The sequence below is a fragment of the Perognathus longimembris genome, chromosome 7 (assembly GCF_023159225.1).
Source record: "Perognathus longimembris pacificus isolate PPM17 chromosome 7, ASM2315922v1, whole genome shotgun sequence".
NCBI classification, from domain to species: Eukaryota; Metazoa; Chordata; class Mammalia; order Rodentia; family Heteromyidae; genus Perognathus; species Perognathus longimembris.
Window position 1 is genome coordinate 20,385,439 of NC_063167.1, and position 17,905 is coordinate 20,403,343.

The 17,905-nt window shown below is 55.9% G+C and overlaps 2 protein-coding genes across 2 annotated transcripts; one reads left to right on the top strand and one right to left on the bottom strand.

Annotated features, from left to right (window-relative positions):
- The first annotated feature begins 1,101 nt into the window (after positions 1-1,101).
- On the top strand, positions 1,102-10,041 carry Hpca (hippocalcin). The gene is made up of 4 exons (XM_048349866.1): positions 1,102-1,182; positions 3,427-3,820; positions 9,346-9,451; positions 9,721-10,041. The coding sequence occupies exons 2-4, from the start codon at positions 3,443-3,445 to the stop codon at positions 9,816-9,818; spliced, it is 582 nt and encodes a 193-aa protein (XP_048205823.1). The 5' UTR covers positions 1,102-1,182; positions 3,427-3,442; the 3' UTR covers positions 9,819-10,041.
- A 456-nt stretch (positions 10,042-10,497) lies between these two features.
- Tmem54 (transmembrane protein 54) lies at positions 10,498-16,361 on the bottom strand. The gene is made up of 6 exons (XM_048349867.1): positions 16,139-16,361; positions 14,005-14,198; positions 11,724-11,783; positions 11,402-11,590; positions 11,167-11,301; positions 10,498-10,804 (listed from the first exon to the last, which is right to left on the bottom strand). The coding sequence occupies exons 1-6, from the start codon at positions 16,152-16,154 to the stop codon at positions 10,730-10,732; spliced, it is 669 nt and encodes a 222-aa protein (XP_048205824.1). The 5' UTR covers positions 16,155-16,361; the 3' UTR covers positions 10,498-10,729.
- Positions 16,362-17,905: the final 1,544 nt, after the last annotated feature.

Below are 17,905 nucleotides of genomic sequence, written 5' to 3' on the forward strand. Positions count from 1 at the left end.
GAAGTCAGACCCTCGCATTCTTCTTGAACCCCAACCGCTTCTGGTCTCACCTGAAACACGACCTCGGCATGGTCCCGTGACTTACCTAATACTCTACAGAACTGACGGGTGTGTTATGCCTATAGTTGCTTGCTCGTGCAGGTGACCTCACTGCCCAGAACAGTACTGGGTGCAGGACCAGCACTTGCTCAATGAATGAATGAATGAATGAATCGGTGAATGCCAGCCCTCCATTCATTCCCTTGCTACAGTAGGACACATCGGAAAAGTCATACACACACACACACACACAGCCTCAGTTTCCTCATCTGTAAAACAGGGCAGTTACTGAGATGGAGAAACGACCGAATTTAGGCCTAAGGGCTGGAGGAAGGAGGCTGCAGCCCCCATGCTGGCAGGAGGAGCTGTGGTCAGGTCACTCACCCCTCAGAACCCCTCAGAACCCGTCCCCATCCCCGCCCCCTCGCGCCCCCCAGGACCCCGGGCAGGGCACAAGCCTGCACAGGCAGCGGCTGGGTGAAGAGGGGCTGGTGGGGGGGGGGGAGGGGGTGTACTCGGATAGTGGGAGGTGAGGTTGATTCTGAGAAGGCTGGGGTTGGGGTGGGGGGGATGAGGTGGGGAGGAGGGACGGGAGAGGGGGCAGGGGGCGTGTCTTCCCCCTCCCCCGAGGGCTCGGGACTGAAGGAATGCGCACCCCGCGCTCCCGAGTTGAGGGGCGGGAGGCGGGGACAGGGAGGGCGCCCTTCGCCTCCACACCCAGGACCCGGATTCCGCCCTCGGAGCGGAGCGACGACGTGCGGTCCTGCGTCCACCAGGTAGGGGTGGGGAGGGCGTGGGATTGCCCCCGAGATTGCCCCCGCGTCTGTCCCCGCGACTGCCCCCCGGCTCCGCGCGGGTCTCGGGGCACTGCCCCGCCCTCCACTCAGGCTCCGGTGCCCGGGCGAGGGTCCCAGCCTTCCTCCCCGGCGGGATGCCCCTCCGGAGGGGGCTGGGGAAGCGAGGGCTCCCCTTCTCCCCTCCCGGCGGGGGCGGGGCGGAGCCACCCCGGGTTGGAGGGGACCCCCCCAGGGGAGGGGCTCGGGGCGGCTCCCTCGCAGTCCCGCCCGCCCCCCGGCCGCCTCTGCCGCCGCGCGCCGCAGCAGCGCCGCCTTCCCTGCGCAGTCGGTGTCTCGGCGTCGCTGGGTGAGTGGGGGCTGCCCGGGCCGGGGCCGGGGGGCGCGGGGAGGGGGACCCCCGAGCCCGGGGGCCGCGTTTGAGGCTCGCCATCCCTGGGGTCCCCGCGGGATTCCTCCCTCTGCGGGCGGGCGCAGGGAGCGGGCACCCCTGGGGACGCCGGGCGCTCTCCAGGGTCCTGAACGCCGGGGAGCCCCGCGTTGCGGCCGCCCCGGGGCGCCCCCTCCAGCAGGGGGACACGCTCCCCCGGGGCCGGGCGGGTGGAGGCAGGGGCTGCACCAGAAGCCGGGGAGGTTGGAGAGGGGATCAGGGCGGGTCGCTCAGGTCCAGCGGTGAGGTTCTTCCCATTTGGGGAGCTAGGGGTCCCCAAAGAAGACAACAGAATCTTCTTCCCTCCGGAAGAGGTAATTCCGAGGGTGGCAGAGAGCAGGGGGCACCGGGGGCGCTCTCCTGCCCCGCGGATTCCTCTGCCCCCGCCCCGGTGACCCAGTTCCTTGGACCTTGAGGAGGGGCGTCAGGGACGAGCTCCCTCGCTCAGCCCTACGCATTTCCTCAGGCTCAGTCCCTCCCCACACACTTGCTCTGTGGGTCCTCAGCCCTGGGGCAAAAGAGGAAAAGAGGGGGCACAACTTGGAGAGACGTGCCTGTGACACACTGCTGAGGACGAACAGGTCCCCCGCACACTCCCCTGCCTGCTTCTCTCTCCGTGTGATGGGGGCACACCTGGTCACACGCACCCGGAATGCACATGCACAGACATGGAGGGAACACACGGGGAGACAGGCGGTGCAGAACCAGGGCGCAGCACCGGGCATGGGCGCATGCAACTCAGCCCTCGCCCACCCACATGTGCATGGAGCTCTCTGCACAGGCATGCACAGAGAGGAACCCCTTCCCTGTCGCACTTGCCTTCCAAGTGTGTGTGTGTGTGTGTGTGTGTACTGCACACACCCCTACATCCCTGCCTAGCACTGCCCGGCTGCCTCCCCTGCCTTGCTGTCCACTTGGGTTCCCATTCCAACTCCTGCCCTGAGGAGACCTTTCAAGACTAGGGAAGGGTTAATGGGCCAGGGGCTTCCCTGGGGAATGAGCCCACCCCCACCCCAACAGGTCTGGGAAGGTCTTCAGCTCCCTCTCCTGGGACCTACGAGCACCCCTGGGTGGGTGGGTGGGGGGAGGAAGAATGACAAGGGTGCCTGCAGGTCCCACGTGCAGCCGGCCGTGTGAGAGGTGTCGACACGCGAGTCGGCGTGTGATGGCATGTGTGAGACATGTGGGGTCGTGGGCTGTGTGTGGTGCCCTGTGTCAGAATGTGCGGGCTTTGGAGTGGAAGGAACGTGGTGTGTGGAGGCATGGTGACCCACGGGTGGTGTGGGCTGCTATAAGTGGCGTGGGACTCAGTGTGTGGATTTGGTGTGTGGCCTTGTACATTCGTTTGCATATTGTGTTTGATTTGGTGTGGCATCTGGATTACCTTTAAATCATTTTTCATTTAAGTTATTAACAGTTATCAATGCAGGCACAGCTCAGAATGCTTCCTGTGTATTAGCTAATTTAATCCCCATGACAATCCTGTGAGGTAAGCGCTATTATTACTCCCACTCCACGGATGAGGAGGAAAGGTTAAGGAACTTGCCCAAGGTCACCAAGCTTGTTAAGAGACAGAGCTGAGATTCAAATCAGGTGAGAGGGCTCTGCAGCCCAGGCTAACACCTAGCCAGGGCTGTCCCTTATCAGGCCTATCTGTAGGAGAGCAGGGCAGCATCTAGTCTACCGGTATATTTTGTGATGGGCAGATGTGTGGGGAGCACTGATTGGACAGTGGGTAGGGGGCGGGCCAGAAGGTCTTGCTGTACCTTTCTGGGCAACTCTGAGAGTTGGCTTTGTTTTGCAATGGCTGTGTGGTCTGCTTTCTTCTCTGAGCCTGCCTTCTCCTCTGCGCCTGCCTTCTCCTCTGCAAAGTGGGAATAAATCACCTGATGTCCCCTTGGGAAGTTGAGAAGGGGTGTACTTTCTGGCACCCAGAAATGTTCAGTAAATATGAGCCCTTTCCCTTCCTCCCTCCCTGGGGTCCTGGTTCCTGGGGACATGTGAGGTTACAGAGACTGGGTGTCTGCTCAAGGCTGTGACCTGGGGCCACTTCCTCTTCTCCTGCTGCGTCAAGGGAGAAGTTGAGGGGCCTGGGGGAGGCCTTTCTGGAGTGCTGTCCAGTAAACCACTCCCCTCTGTCCCTTGTCCCTTTTGGGGACCCAGGTGGGACTTGGCGGCCATGGGCAAGCAGAACAGCAAGCTGCGGCCCGAGATGCTGCAAGACCTGCGGGAGAACACAGAGTTCTCGGAGCTGGAGCTGCAGGAGTGGTATAAGGGCTTCCTCAAGGACTGCCCCACAGGGATCCTCAACGTGGATGAGTTCAAGAAGATCTACGCCAACTTCTTCCCCTACGGCGATGCCTCCAAGTTCGCGGAGCACGTCTTCCGCACCTTTGACACCAACAGCGACGGCACCATCGACTTTCGGGAGTTCATCATCGCGCTCAGCGTGACCTCGCGCGGCCGTCTGGAGCAGAAGCTCATGTGGGCCTTCAGCATGTATGACCTGGACGGCAACGGCTATATCAGCCGAGAGGAGATGCTGGAGATTGTGCAGGTGGGCCGGGCCCCTCAGTGCCAGGCAGAAGCCTGGAGGCTTTACTCACCACTCTAGATTCATTCCACAAACCTGGTAGGCCCAAAGTGGTAGGCGATGGTTCTCATCATCTTATAGACAACACTCAGTAGGAGAGCCAGGCAGCTGTCATCCTCAGCTACTCAGGAAGCTGAGATCTGAGGATCACGGTTCAAAGCCAGCTCAGGTAGGAACGAACGTCTGTGAGACTCTTATCTCCAATTAACCACCAAAAAGCCGGAAGTGGAGCTATGGCTCATATGGTAGAGCATTAGCCTTATGCAAAAACAAAAACAAAAAACTAAGGGACAGCACCAGAAGCACACACATGCACATGCATATGTACCCACGTGCACACACGCACACACAAAATTCTTCAGTACTAACTCATTTCCAATTTAAAGAAAAGCTAAGAGAACACCCATGTGCCCCGAGCCCAGATTTCGCAGTTAACATTTGACCCCATTGCTTATCTTTATGTGCGTGCCAAGCTTTCTTGTGATTCTCAATGAGAAAGATAAAGAATGTGTTTCCTAAGAATAAGGACATTCTCTTACATAATCCGTAACATGATTATCCAAGTCAGAGCATTTAACATGGAAACAATGCTATTATCTAATCTACAGATCATATTCCAATTTTGTCAACTGTCTTCATGATGTTCTTTATAGTTATTTTTTCCTGATCTAGGACTATGCTTTGCATTTTTTTTTTTTGGTCATTCATATCTCTTTAGTCTTCTTTAATCTGGAAGCATCCGTCAGCCTTTCTTTGTCTTTTAAGACGTGACATTTCTGTAGAATACAGGCAAGGTGTTTAGTCTCTTCCCCTGCCCCCACCCGCCCCAATACTAGAGATTGGACTCAGAGGTTTAGGTTTGCTATACAGGTGCTCTACCACCTGAGTCATACCCCCAGGCCCCCCCCTCCCACACCACTATTTTTCTTTTGAAACAGGTCTTGCTATTATTCTAGGCTGACCTCCAACTTTCAATCTTCTTGCCTTGGCTCTCAAGTGCTGGGATTACATGTATGAGCCACTATGCCCAACTAAAACCGTTTTTTTTTTTTTTTTTTTTTTTTTTATACCGGTGGCAATTGAACCTAGGACCTTGTCCTGTGAAATCAAATGCTCTACAACTGGGCTACTTCCCCAATCCATAGTTATGTTTTATTGTTTTTTTGTGTTTTTTTGGCCAATCCTGGGCCTTGGACTCAGGGCCTGAGCACTGTCCCTGGCTTCCTTTTGCTCAAGGCTAGCACTCTGCCACTTGAGCCACAGCGCCACTTCTGGCCGTTTTCTGTATATGTGGTGCTGGGGAATCGAACCCAGGGCCTCATGTATACGAGGCAAGATCTCTTGCCACTAGGCCATATCCCCAGCCCTAGTTATGTTTTATTGATCCTAGTTTACTCAGTAGGAACATGCTCAGAGGTCACGGCATTTGTTCAAAGCCTCACAGTTAAGCTCCAACAACCATATTTGATCTAGATACTCAGCTGCTTTCCAGCTATTTTAATAAGAGGAACAACCCAGACCCTAGGACTGAGTTAGATGCTTATTTCCTTGTTTCACTGCATCCTTTTTTTTTGGGGGGGGGTGGTAGTTCTGGGGTTGGAACTCAGGGCTTTGTGCTGTTGGCTGGTGCTCTATTACTTGAGTCATGCCTCCAGCTCACAACCCCATGAGGCTCAGAGAGTTGGGCGTGACTTGCTTAAAGCCAGCCAGCACATAGGTAGAGTTATATTTAGGCTGGCCACCCTTTAGAGCTGCCTCTCTTGAGAGTTCTAGATTCCTAACTAAATTTGGCTTGCCTTAGCTCTTAGGTTACTCATCAGGAAAATGGGTTCAGTGATGCTGATCTCATAAGACTTAGGCCTGGGATTTTTCAGTTCGAGGCCAGAACTCTACCACTTGAGTCACAGTTTTTTGGGTTTTTTGTTTGTTTTGTTTTTTTGTGATTAATTGAAGAGTCTCACAGACTTTTCTGCCTGAGTTGGCGTTGAACCCTGATCCTCAGATCTTAGCCTCCCGAATAGCTAGGATTACAGGTGTGAGCCTCTAGTGCCAGGCTAGAATGTCCTTTCTTAGGACAAATTTAAGCATGAAACAAATTTGCTTCCATCTAAAAACCTTCCAGAGCAGCTATGCCCTCCGCTAACATGGAAGACAGTCAGGACTCTGGTTCTATTGCAGCCATTTCTGACTCTTCACAGCTTTGTAATATGGGGACCCCTAGGCACTGCTTTGAAGGGGCTACTGCAGGATAAAGCAGGTGATGGTTTTAGCCAAGGACTCTGCAGGTACTCAGTAAATACCAGTGACTGCCAGCCAGCATTTCCTCCTCCACACACCCTCTGCTCAAACCAGAAAGGCATTTTCAGCATCCTGAGATGTGTTGGAGTAATCCTGCACACAGCTTTACTGAAGCTCTTGTCCTCTCCCCTTCTGCATCTCCAATCCCTTCCCTTCTGCTCCCCAGCTCCATGGATAGCTCCCTTCCAACTCCCCCAGCACTAGCTGGACCTCAGCTTTGGCTCTTCCTCTTGCTAAGGGTCTGACTTGAGTAGAATTGGCTGCCTGGGGGAGGGAATCCAATCCTTCTGCCTCTGGCCTCAATGTTTGACTCATACTTTTGAGGGCCAGGCATTTACTCTTTTGATTCCAGATGATGGGGATCTTTGGGGGTCCTGATGAAAGGGTGGAGGCAGGCAGGGTAGTCGAGGACCATCAGGATTGGCTGGGTCCCAACCAGTCCAGAGGATGTTTATGGTAGAACTGAATGCTTGGTGTGGCTGTCCTGGTGTGAATTGGTAAGCCTCAGCGAGGCTGGAGCTGCAGCCCAGTATCCCAGGAAAACCAGTCCCAGTCCTTGGCCATCCTCAGGACCTCTTTCCGGGCAGCCTCATCTCTTTAAGCCCTGGCTTCCTTTATGGCAGCTCAGAGGCTCCAGACAGCTGGTGCCTGACAGAGCTCTGAACCCAGTGCCTGATTAATGACAAGTAGGCTCCAGTGAAACTCCAGTGAGCAGCAGCTCCAGACAATGAATTAGGAGGCCCACGAGAAGGCTTGTCACCAGGGACTGGTCACTCTCTAAGCCACTGCTGAATCCCTGTCAGGGTCCAGCCCTGGGCCAGGTGATGAGCACTGGAAGGGAAGACACTATGCCTTTCTGATGCTTCCACTCTGAGGGAGAGATCAACGAACATGCCATGCCAATCAGCTCTGTGACAGCGCTGTACGACTGACACCTGGGAGCCCAGGGGACAGAGATGGGAAAGCCTGAGACGCAGTGGATGAGTGACAGTCATAGGAGCTGCTATTTAGTGACCATTGTTACCCTAGTCACCATTTCCCAATTGTCTTGCCTCATTTAATCCTCTAGACAATCCTAGAAAGGGAGATAGGAGTCTTTCCATTTTACAGACGGTTAAGAACTTATCCAAGGGGCTGGGGATATAGCCTAGTGGCAAGAGAGCTTGCCTCGTATACATGAGGCCCTGGGTTCGATTCCCTAGCACCACATATACAGAAAACGGCCAGAAGTGGCATTGTGGCTCAAGTGGCAGAGTGCTAGCCTTGAGCAAAAGGAAGCCAGGGACAGTGCTCAGGCCCTGAGTCCAAGGCCCAGGACTGGCCAAAAAAAAAAAAAAAAAAAAAAAAAAAAAAGAACTTATCCAAGGCTACCCTCAAGGGAATAATGGACCAGGATGGTACTCTAGGTCTACCTGACTTCGGAGCCACTACTGTTCCTCCCCCTCCACTGCCCACACATGCAGCCAGCAGTTAAGAGCAGCAGGTTCAAATCAAGTCTTTGTGATCAGTTCCTCTCCTGAGCCTTAGCTTCTTATCTTTAAAAAAAGTGTGTGTGTGTGTGTGTGTGTGTGTGTGTGTGTGATGCCTGCTTTTGGGAGCAGTTGGGTTGCTTAGAAATACTGCATGCAAGTCAGGCCCTGGTGGCTCACATCTGTAATCCTGTCTACTTAGGATGCTGAGATCTGAGGATCATGGTTTGAACACGGCCCAGGTAGCGAAGTGTGTGAAACGCTTAGCTCCAATTAACCTGCAAAAAGCCAGACGAACTGCGGCTCTAGCTGTAGAGCGCAAGCCTTGAGTGAAAACGCTAAGGGACAGGGTCTAAGTCCTGTTTAAGCACTAGTACAGGCGTGCACTCACGCGCACGCGTGCACACACACACATAAATTTTAAAATAAAGGAAAGAAACACTACATGCAGAACCTAGCACACAGAGGCTGCCTGATAAAAGTAGCTAATATTCTTGCTCCAATCAAAGACTGTAAATGCTGGGGAATCTGAGAGGACCAGAGCTATTTGATTGTGGCAGAAGTAGACACCCAGAGGAGCCCAGTGGTGACAGGTCAGAGGTGGGAAGTTTGTGAAGCATCTTGGTCTTTAAATGGGAGTCTGTGCCACCTGTCAGACAACGTACTACCCTGCAGTAGCTTGATGTCCAAAGTTCTTTTCTGAATGATGGGATTAGGAGCAATCCTACAGAGCCACAATTTATTCCCACAAGGTTCCAGGTAGCAGATTGCATGCTGACCCACCCTTGGTCTAAGAAGGGCTCACTAGGAAAGCATGGAGTAAACCGAGCCCCAAGGAGTGGGAGGCAGCAGAAGGAGCGTGGGGCAGCATCCAGAAGGAGCGGATGCATGGAAGGCCTGGAGAGAGACCTGCGTGTGACAGAAGGAGGGGGCGGCTTGCTGGGCTGGGGACATGGCAGTGGAGCTTTGTGTTTGGGAAGAGCTTTCAGAGGCAGCGTAGGGACAGAACAGAGAAGGAAAAACAGGCCAGAAAAGAGCAGCACAGAGGCAGAAGCTGAACCGGAGGCAAGGAGAGTTTATGCCATGGAGGAAGAAGGATGGCTTCCTGGAGGAGGCAGAAATCTGTAAAAGCTGAAGATTGAGGTGACCACTCTGGTCCTTGAGCTCTGGGGTACAGGAACTCAGCCCATCCCACAGGCTGAGCACTTCAGGCTTTGTACATTTAGCACAAAGACCCACCTTCGCTTCCCCTGGGGAGCACGAGGCAGCCATCCCTGCCCTCTGGCAGATGCTCATTTGCATTTTGTTTGCATAATCCCCACCCCCACGGGCCACGAACTGGTCTCGCTCCCCCTGCTGGACACAAGTGGCACTGCAGACTAGTGCCCCACCTCCACCTAGTACCCCCTGTTGGCCATGGAGCACAATGCCCTCCCGAGCTTGGTGTTCCTGAGTGCTGACATGAACCTAGTACTAACCCCCAAACCTGTGCCCCAGAGTTCTAGGCCCTTTGTTTGGGCTTTGATGTCTTCCAACATTACCCTCAAGTTTTGGCACCCCCTAGGAGTTTTCAGGCTGTTTTGCTTTTGTTTGTGGCACAACATTCCTTTCTACCAGGTCATCCAAGACTCCCAGAGAGTACCTGGGGGCACTTAGGGGAGGGGGGCCCGGGCTCTGTGGGATTTCTCTCATTCCCTGCCATCCCCTCCCTCTCATCCCCAGGCCATTTACAAGATGGTTTCCTCTGTGATGAAGATGCCAGAGGACGAGTCGACCCCTGAGAAGAGGACTGAGAAAATCTTCCGCCAGATGGACACGAACAATGATGGTGAGTGAGTAGGGGTTGGAAGAGGCAAACAGGGCAGTGTCCCGCACCCCTCCTGCCCTCTCCTGCCCCCCAGAGTGGTGTCACATTGCTTCCTTCCCTCTCTTAACCCCAGGGTGGTATTCTATACCCTTCCTTCCCTCTCCTGCGCCCCCCCCAGGCAGTGTTCCACACCCCTCCTTCCCTCTCCTGGTCCCCAGAGTGGGGTCCCACACCCCCCTTTCCTGCTCTCTTCTCCATCATCATCACTATCCTCTCCCTCCGTTCTTCAGGCAAGCTGTCCCTCGAGGAGTTCATCCGTGGAGCCAAAAGCGACCCCTCCATCGTTCGCCTGCTGCAGTGTGACCCCAGCAGTGCCTCCCAGTTCTGAGTGACAGGAGCCAGGTCCCTCCACCCCGCCTTCACCGGCCCTGCCGGCTCTCAGCTTCCTCTCCTTTGTGTCTATCCAGGCTGGGGGCCAGACTGGGGAGCCCCCCCCCCTTCCCAGGTCTGCACCTTTGGGTGGAGGCCTCTGGCGAAGGGAACTCTGAAAGCAAGGGGCCCAATCAAGCAGGTGGCCAGCATCCTACAAGCCTAGAGGCAGTGTCTGCCCTGCCCTTCCCCAGACAGTCACAGCCCAAGACACCCCCCCCCCCACCTCCAGAGAGAAGGCTCCCCTCTTACAGATCTCAGCCTGGGTGGAGGTGGGACTCCCTCTTAGGAGAGAAGATTGCAAGGCTGTGGGGTTTTGAGGAAGAAACACCCTTGAGCCCCTTTCCTGCAGGAGAGCCCTAGCTCTTCCTGCCTGGACACAAATGGAAAATTTCCCAGGATTCCAGCTGCCAGCTGTGGTCCTCCAACCCTGCCTGCCTTTTAGCACTTGGATGATCCCTGCCAGCCTCACAGAACACCAGTCCACTGCTTTGTATTTTGCCTACCTACCTACACACACACACCCACACCCACCCACACCCACACACAGATGGGCAGAGCCCTCCACAGCATTCTGAGTGGGAAAGAAGTGCAGGCCCCTGGCCGAGCCCCTGTCCCCCCCTGCATGCAGCCAGATGGAGCATATCTCTGTTCTTTTTAATAACTTCACAATAAAGTCTCGTTTCAGTGCAGTGGGCTGGGTAGCCGGGGAAGGAGGTTGAAAATCCCTCCCGGGTACCCAGGAATCCATTGAGCCTGCCTTGGCCAACTCCAAGAGTCCTAGCCCCACCTGGGCCTCCCCGTCCACCTGGGCACTGGTCACCATGCTGGCTGGTTGCAGGTCCCAGTGTCGGGGCAGTGTGACAATCCTCAGAGGGTCAGTGGCATGGAGCTGGTGCAGCTCAGCAGGTCATGGCTGTCCACAGGCTCTGAGCTCTCCTGCATCTGCAGAGACACAAGAGCCCCCTGAGCCCCCTGAGTTTCCCCAGGGCTGGGGAGACTTTCTGTCTGGGCTGGGACAGTGCAAAGGGGCACCATCACCCCCATGCAAGTGCCAGGCCAGATCCTTGGAGTCTCGTCCATTCTAGCCGGAAGCCCATCACCCTCCCTTATGAGGATCAGCTGTGTCTTAGTGGGAAGGTGTGACCTCTCTGATCCTCCAAACCTCTCCTTTTGATCCTGGGGAGAAAACTTTTGCCCCATTTCTCAAGGTTGGGACCCCAAGAGGAATATGAACCACCCGCTTGGGCTCCTCAGCTGCAGCCGCCAGGAAATATATGGGGAGTCAGGCTCTGGAGGGGACTTACTGCAGGGTGGCTGCTTTTCCCCCACCAGGGCTTCAGTTCCAGCAGCTGGTGTGTGAGCTGGGCGGCGCGCACAGCAAACACACTCTCCGCCACGCAGAACACGAGGGAGGTGGCCCAGAGGCACAGGCTGGAGCTCTGCGGGACACAGGAGGCAGAGACGACTGCCTAAGGTTGGGGGAATAGAGGGCCCCACTCCAAAAGCCCTGCCCATCCATCCCAGGTCAAAGGCACTTACATAAATGCGTGTGGGGTCAAAGGGGCAGTCAGGCTTGAGCACCAGTAGTTCAGGGTTCCCAAAGGTACAGGCAGCCAGTAGTGCCCGACCTTGGGTGGCAAAGGTCACAGCAATCGAGGCCAAGAGGCCAAGGGAGCAGGTCACAGAGAAAAGAGCACAGGCGACACTTGAGCTAAAGACGGCCCAGCGCTGGAAGGGGGAAGGTCACTGGTCAGTGACCTCAGGCTTGGCCCCCAGGGCAGTGCTGGCTTCCCTCACAGTCAGCCGAGTCTTTGAAGCCACCACTGCCCCACCCTACCCCATCCCAGGAAATGCCACATACCAGGGGGTGGCTGAGGAGGTAGCGGGACAGCACGGCAGCTGCGATGCCCGTGGCGATGACCTGTGGGAGGAGTCAATCAGCACTGACCCTAGCGCAGGGGGGTGGGGGCGGGAGGAAAGCAGGTGCAGGCCAGGACCACACGGACACCCTGCACCTTATCCCACCCTACGCGTGGCTTCCGTTTCATTACCTCCATCTTCACACAGACACGGCTCCCTCATGCCCCACGACTACAGTGATGGTTTGAAAACAATCACTCTCTGCCCACATCCTTTTATGACTCTCCATGGCTGACAGGTATGAGTCTCACACAGGCCCTATGGATCTCAGGCCTGAAGACCCCTGCCAGGAAGCGTGTGAAGCCCCAGGGTAGATGTGATGGGAAAAAAAAAATTTGGGAGAAATGAAGTAATGCAACTGGCAAGGGACCAAAACTAAAATGATGTTAAAATGATTCAGGATACTTTATAAAGTAGAATTCAGAACCTGGAGGACGTTATCCCAGGCTCTCAGTGACCTCCTGGCTCCAACCGCATCAGTTCAGGCCTACTGAGGCACCGTCCTTCACCACTGCCCTGGATGTGGGCATTTCCAATAGCTGCTCTGGAAGCTGCCTGCCCAGCACGCTCTCCCCGGGAGATCCTTCTGCTCCTCTGCTGTGGGCCCGCTCTCCTGCAGGCTTCTTACCTACCCCATCGGCAGTGCCAAATCCTCACTTCCCTGTAACCATTTGGGACCACAGAGCTCCAGCCAATGCCTTTCCTTCCCCTGTGCAACCTCCACTCAGTTGCCACAACCTCACTGGGCTAAGCCCCACTCTGTAGGCTGAATTCACAGGAAGAACAGTGGCTCCAGGGACAGACCCAAAGTGATTCCAATCTGGCTTGGCTTTCTAAAATCATGAACCTCTCCTCCTTTGGAATGCAGAGATGAGGGTGGCCTCACACTGAGAGCAGTGAGCATTCACTGGGTAAATGAGGGCAAAGGTGAACCGGTGGCCTAAACGCTGGGCTCTGCCTTCCTCGTGCAGCTGCTGAGAACAGATTCCCAAGGACACAGCACCCGGTGGCAAAGCCCAGCCCCACCCCATCGGCAGAGTCTCTTCTGCCTGCCGGGGCCAGGTTCACCAAGCCTGGAAGCCAGCTGGCTGGCTGAGCTTCCTGGTGCAGCCAGGCTTCAAGAAGGAGCCAGTTCCTCAGCCAGGAAGCGATGAGGATGGAGCTGACCCTACAGGCAGATGGCTCCCCAAGGGTGCAGTCCCCTCTGCTGACAGCCAGGCAAGAGCTTTATAAAACGCCAAGAATCCCGAGCCAGTGCATGCATGCAGTCATCAGACAGGACATGATGCAGCCGCTATGTATCAAGTAGTTGCTCTAGAACAGGTCTAAGCTAAAGCTCCCACCAAGCTGTTTTTCTCAGTGTTGGCAGAACACCAGTCTCACCTCCACACACAGCATGGCTAGAGTCTGTGCTTGCTGCCTGCTAGACCTAGCATGCCACATACCTGGGTTAGTAATTGCAGCCCACCTGTGAACTCCTACTCACCCATCAATGCCCAACAAGGAAGCCTCCACCTCTGTAAAATGCTGACGTTTCTTCCTTCTGTCCTACAGTGCCTTGACTATGTATGGTAATAATCCTTACAGTAGTGCACTCTAATTATGTGTACTGTGCTAAGTAAGCACTTGATGTGGATGATCATAGTACCTGCCAGGACCCTCTGAGGTAGACACTCTTATCGTTTCATTGTATAGCTAGGAAACCAAGGCAAAGCGAGTCTGAGTGACTTGTATCTACAGTTGGTAAATGGTGTATGGACTAGGGTTGTGCATAGGTTCCCTGCTTACCTACCCAGGCTCTTCTGGGAACCCATCAAAGACCTTCCGCCTGCCTGCCTGCCTTCCCTCCCTCCCTCCCTTTTCCTTTCCTCCTCCTCCTCCTCCTCCTCCTCTTCCTGTTCCTCCTCCTCCTAAGGCCTTTCCTTTGACACCCCCCTCCATTCTGGTACTGGGATTGCACTCAAGTGTCTCACAATCTTACTTAGCTTTTTCACACAAGGCTCTACCACTTGAGCTATACCCCCACTTCTAGCTTTTTGCTGGTATTAATTGGACATAAGAGCCTCACAGATTTGTCTGCCTGGACTGGCTTCAAACCTTGATCCTCAGATGTCAGCCTTCTGAGTAGCTGGGATTATAGTCGTGATCCACCAGTACTGAACAGCACGAAAGACCTTTCAAGCCCTTCCCCCCTGCCAGCCACCCTCCCAGCCCGCCCATACCACGATGGCAGAAGTGACAGCGAGGATGTTGACCACGCAGTACTGCAGGGCCACAGCGTCGTGCAGGGCTGCCACATAGCGCAGCATGGTGCCGTGCAACACAGCCGCTGTGATGAAGCTCATGTGGCCCAGGACCACCAGCACCAGGCCAGTCTTCATCAGCACCTTCTGAAAGCCATCCACATCCAGGCCACCTGTTGGGGACAGCAGGTCAGGGGCACGGTGGGGATCATCCTGAGGCCCCGGAGCAATGACCCTCGAGTCCTAAATCTATCCATGGATGGCCATTGGACTTGACTTCTTTGAGCCTCGGTTTCCTCATCAGTAAAAGGTGTTCATGATTCCTTTTGTGAGAGTTTCTGAGGCTATATGGTTGGGGAAGCACATAGGTGGTAATTAATAAAGGGGAGTTGTGTGTGTGTGTGTGTGTGCACGTGCTAGGGCTTGAACTCAGATTGGTGCTCTACCACTTGAGCCACAGCTCTACTTCCAGCTGTTTGGTGGTTAATTGAGCTAAGAGTCTCACAGACTTTCTGCCCAGGCTGGCTTCCAACAGGGACCTCAGATCTCAGCCTCCTGAGTAGCATGGATTACAGACATAAGCCACAAGCCAGGCAAGGAGAACTATTGTTGTTAGTGCTCTGACACGCGCTGGGGTACTGGGATCAGCAAGGTCTTAGTGCAGGGAGCCCTGGGAGGGGTGAGGGCTTGTCGGGGAGGCTAGGGCCCAAGGCAAATCCTCTCTGCAAGGCTCTGGAGCTGCCCACCCTATGCTCACACCCCAGCATCTGGGGCCCTCTCCTCTGGCAGCTCTGGTTCTTCCTAAGCTGGTCTCTGTGATGTCACCCAGAGCCCCTGGCTCTGCCTTGGAACACACACACCATGCTGACCCCCTGGCCCTGGGGGGTCCTCTTTCTCTAGCAGCTCTGTAAGATTGCACAAAATGAGGTCAGGCCTCAGAATTGTGGTGAAGCCCCTTTCTTCTTAGGTCCCTCCCCCATGGGACCTGACTTGGAGTTCCTTCCTAGATATCAATCTCCCTATCTCTGGCAAAGAGGATTGATCCTATTTTATATATGGGAACTCCACAGCTGAATAAACACAAAAACACAAGGAGGAAAACAAAAACAAAAACATCACTAGGCTGCCGGTGGTTAGCCCTGGGCCAGAGGCAATTCCCCGGGGCAGGGAAAGCTGGAATACATTCAGTAGCATCCTGCAGGCCTGCATCCAATTCCTATGTTCTCTGGGCCCCATATTTTTCCCTGTATAAAAGAGGATGGGCCTGGCTTAGCTGGTTTCTAAGCACCTCCCCCGCCAGCACCCAGCTCCAGCCTGCATGGTGGGGGGACCAGGACTAGGATCCCTAGACTGCAGACGGGCAGGACAGGCACGTGGAACTGGAATAGCGTCCTGAAGATGAGCGTCTGGCCAGACAGGAAGAGGAATGGCAGCTTTGTGACCCACCTCACCCCATCCACCCACCTACCCGGGGCTGGGCTACAACACCAGCGTCCTGGGACCAGTGCCTCGGTGGAACAGAGCAGTGCCAGCTTTGGCTGTTCCAAGAGAGGGGACGGCGAGCTTTCTTTATAAAGAAAGCCTGGCTTTATTTCCAACTTAGCACTGTGGGAGCATTTGGCACGGCGGCTGGCACTAAGCTAAATTTGTGACAGTCCCCATGTTACACCGAAGGAAACTGAGGCTCAGGAGGTGTCTCCGCTAAGGCGTGGAGACTTTCCAGGGCCGACGGCTGCAGTCCAGTGCCCAGACTGGGGAGGGGCGCGCCGGTCGGGTGACCCGGCGACCCGGGACCCGGTGTCCGCAGGCCTCCTTCCCTCCGGGCCCGGGGGAGGCCGAGCGGCTGCCCCGGATCCGGGAGGTGAGTGAGGAGGGGGCTGCTCTCTCCCGCACCTGGCCGCTTCCCGGGCGGTGAACGCGGGGAGCAGCGGCCTAGGCACCACGAGCCGCCCCGGGAAGACCCCCAGCAGCTCCATCCCGCTGCCGGGGAAACTGAGGCTCGGGCACCAACGTCACGTGCCCCCGGCCACCAAGTGACCGGTGGGGTTCCTTCCCCGCCCGACTCCCCCGTCCCGCACGAGGGTCGGGGCCTCCCGCGCGCCCCGCCGCTCACCGACGCGCAGACACATGTCGCTCCCACGCGGGCCGCCGCGGCCGGCCGGTGTCAGTGGGGCTCCCGAGGCTGCGGGTCGCCGGGGGACCCCGTTCCCATCCCGCACACCCCGCCGAGGCGCGTCGCACCCACTTCCCGCCGGGGCGGGCTCCGCGCGCTGGCCAGCCTTCCTTCCCGGCACCCCCTGGGCCGCCCAGCCCCGACGCCCGGAGGTGTGTCCCCGCCGGCCGGTCCGACCGGCTCCGCAGCCCTGGGCCCGGAGGGCCGAAGCCACGCCCCCTTCCCCACGGGGCGGAGTCCCCGCCCCCGGCCCGCCCCCCGGCCCGCGAGGCTGCCCTAGTCCCCGGCCTGAGGCCACGCCCCTTCCCCCTGTCCCCGGTCCCGCGTACCTGGCGCGGAGCCGCCCCGCCCCGCCCCACTGCGGGGGTGGGGGGTGGGGGGTGCCCTCCGCTCTGGGGACATGGAGGCTCAGAGGGACCCCCGCCCCCCTATCGTCCTGGGTCTTGACCAGGTGGGCAGCACTCAGAATAATCCCCCAGGATGAAGGCTGGGAATGGGGTTGGGTGGCCAAACGTAGAGTGAGATCATTGCCTGGGGGGACCAGGGTCTGACTTTGACCTGCGGTGAGACCTTAGTCTCACTGGGTCCCTAATGAGGTCCCTCTCTGAACCTTCATTTTACTGCAGGGGAAGAGTGAGTCCGGGTCTGAGTCTAGCCTTCTGAGTTGAGTAAGGTTCTTGGCTTCTCTGTCGTAGGTATCTCTCATTCTCTCCTTGGAAAACCAAGAATAATTCCTGTCTTCTGAGGCCATGGTGAAATCAAACAGAGATGTGTGTAATTCTAGCAACTCAGGAGGTTGAGATCTGAGGATCACATTTCCAAGCCAGTGCATGCAGAAAAGTCTCTGTGGCACTCTTATTGCCAGTTCACCACCAAAAAGCTGGAAGTGGAGCCGTGGCTCAAGCCTTACAGCATTAGTTTTGAGTGGAAAAACTTAGGGATAGCGCCTAGGCCCTGAGTTCAAGCCCCAGGATTGGCAAAAAGAAGCTAGCAACCAAGCAAGCAAACAAGAAAGAAAGTACGCCTTAGAAACTCCCTAGCAAGTCTATTTGTGGACCAAGTGTAGGCCCTGCAGTACTCACAGTAAGAGCACTACCAATCCTGGCTTTCAGTTACTGAGCCCTGGCTATGGATTACATAAAGTGCCAGGATGGGCCGAGCTGTCCTTTGCTTCATCTTCAGTGTCCCCGCTGGGTTGGTCACCCATGGGGATTGCTCCCATGGAGACAGTGGGTAAGTGGGAGCCTGGATTCCCACACAGGTCAGTGCCCAAGTTCCCCAGCCTGGCCAAGTTGAGACCATCTCCTTGGACTTCCTAGGTCTTAGGAGCAGGCCGGTAGGGGCCACTTACTGCCATCTTCCTGGGTCACCTCTCTTCCCAGTCTGCATCCAGATCCTCACTGTTCAGTGGTCTTGGTGACAGGTGTAACTTCTGGGGCTTTGGAAATGGAGCCCTTAATTGTGGGAAGCTGCAGGCATCAGTGGTTTACCACAGAGCACAGTTAGGCAGGCCAGTCTGGTAGCCCCTCAGCTGGGCTTCCCTGCCATCTGCTCTCTAGGGTACAATGCGCAGTGGTCAAGGAGGGGAATGAAGGGAGGACAGAAGAAGGTCATTCACTATCTGGCTAACACCGGGCTGGCATTGGAATAGCAGTGTTCACAGAGAACTACTGTTCACCTGGATGGACTTTTTCCACCTTGCAAATG

What these genes read in the sequence shown, in the direction of transcription:
- Hpca (XM_048349866.1), top strand. Translation starts at nt 3,443, where the DNA reads ATGGGCAAGCAGAACAGCAAGCTGCGGCCCGAGATGCTGCAAGACCTG. An exon ending in AGATGCTGGAGATTGTGCAG is followed by an intron (nt 3,821 to 9,345) that starts GTGGGCCGGGCC and finishes TCTCATCCCCAG; the next exon opens with GCCATTTACAAGATGGTTTC. An exon ending in GATGGACACGAACAATGATG is followed by an intron (nt 9,452 to 9,720) that starts GTGAGTGAGTAG and finishes TCCGTTCTTCAG; the next exon opens with GCAAGCTGTCCCTCGAGGAG.
- Tmem54 (XM_048349867.1), bottom strand. An exon ending in CTGTCACTTCTGCCATCGTG is followed by an intron (nt 11,784 to 14,004) that starts GTATGGGCGGGC and finishes CTCCTCCCACAG; the next exon opens with GTCATCGCCACGGGCATCGC. An exon ending in ACCTCCTCAGCCACCCCCTG is followed by an intron (nt 11,591 to 11,723) that starts GTATGTGGCATT and finishes TCCCCCTTCCAG; the next exon opens with CGCTGGGCCGTCTTTAGCTC.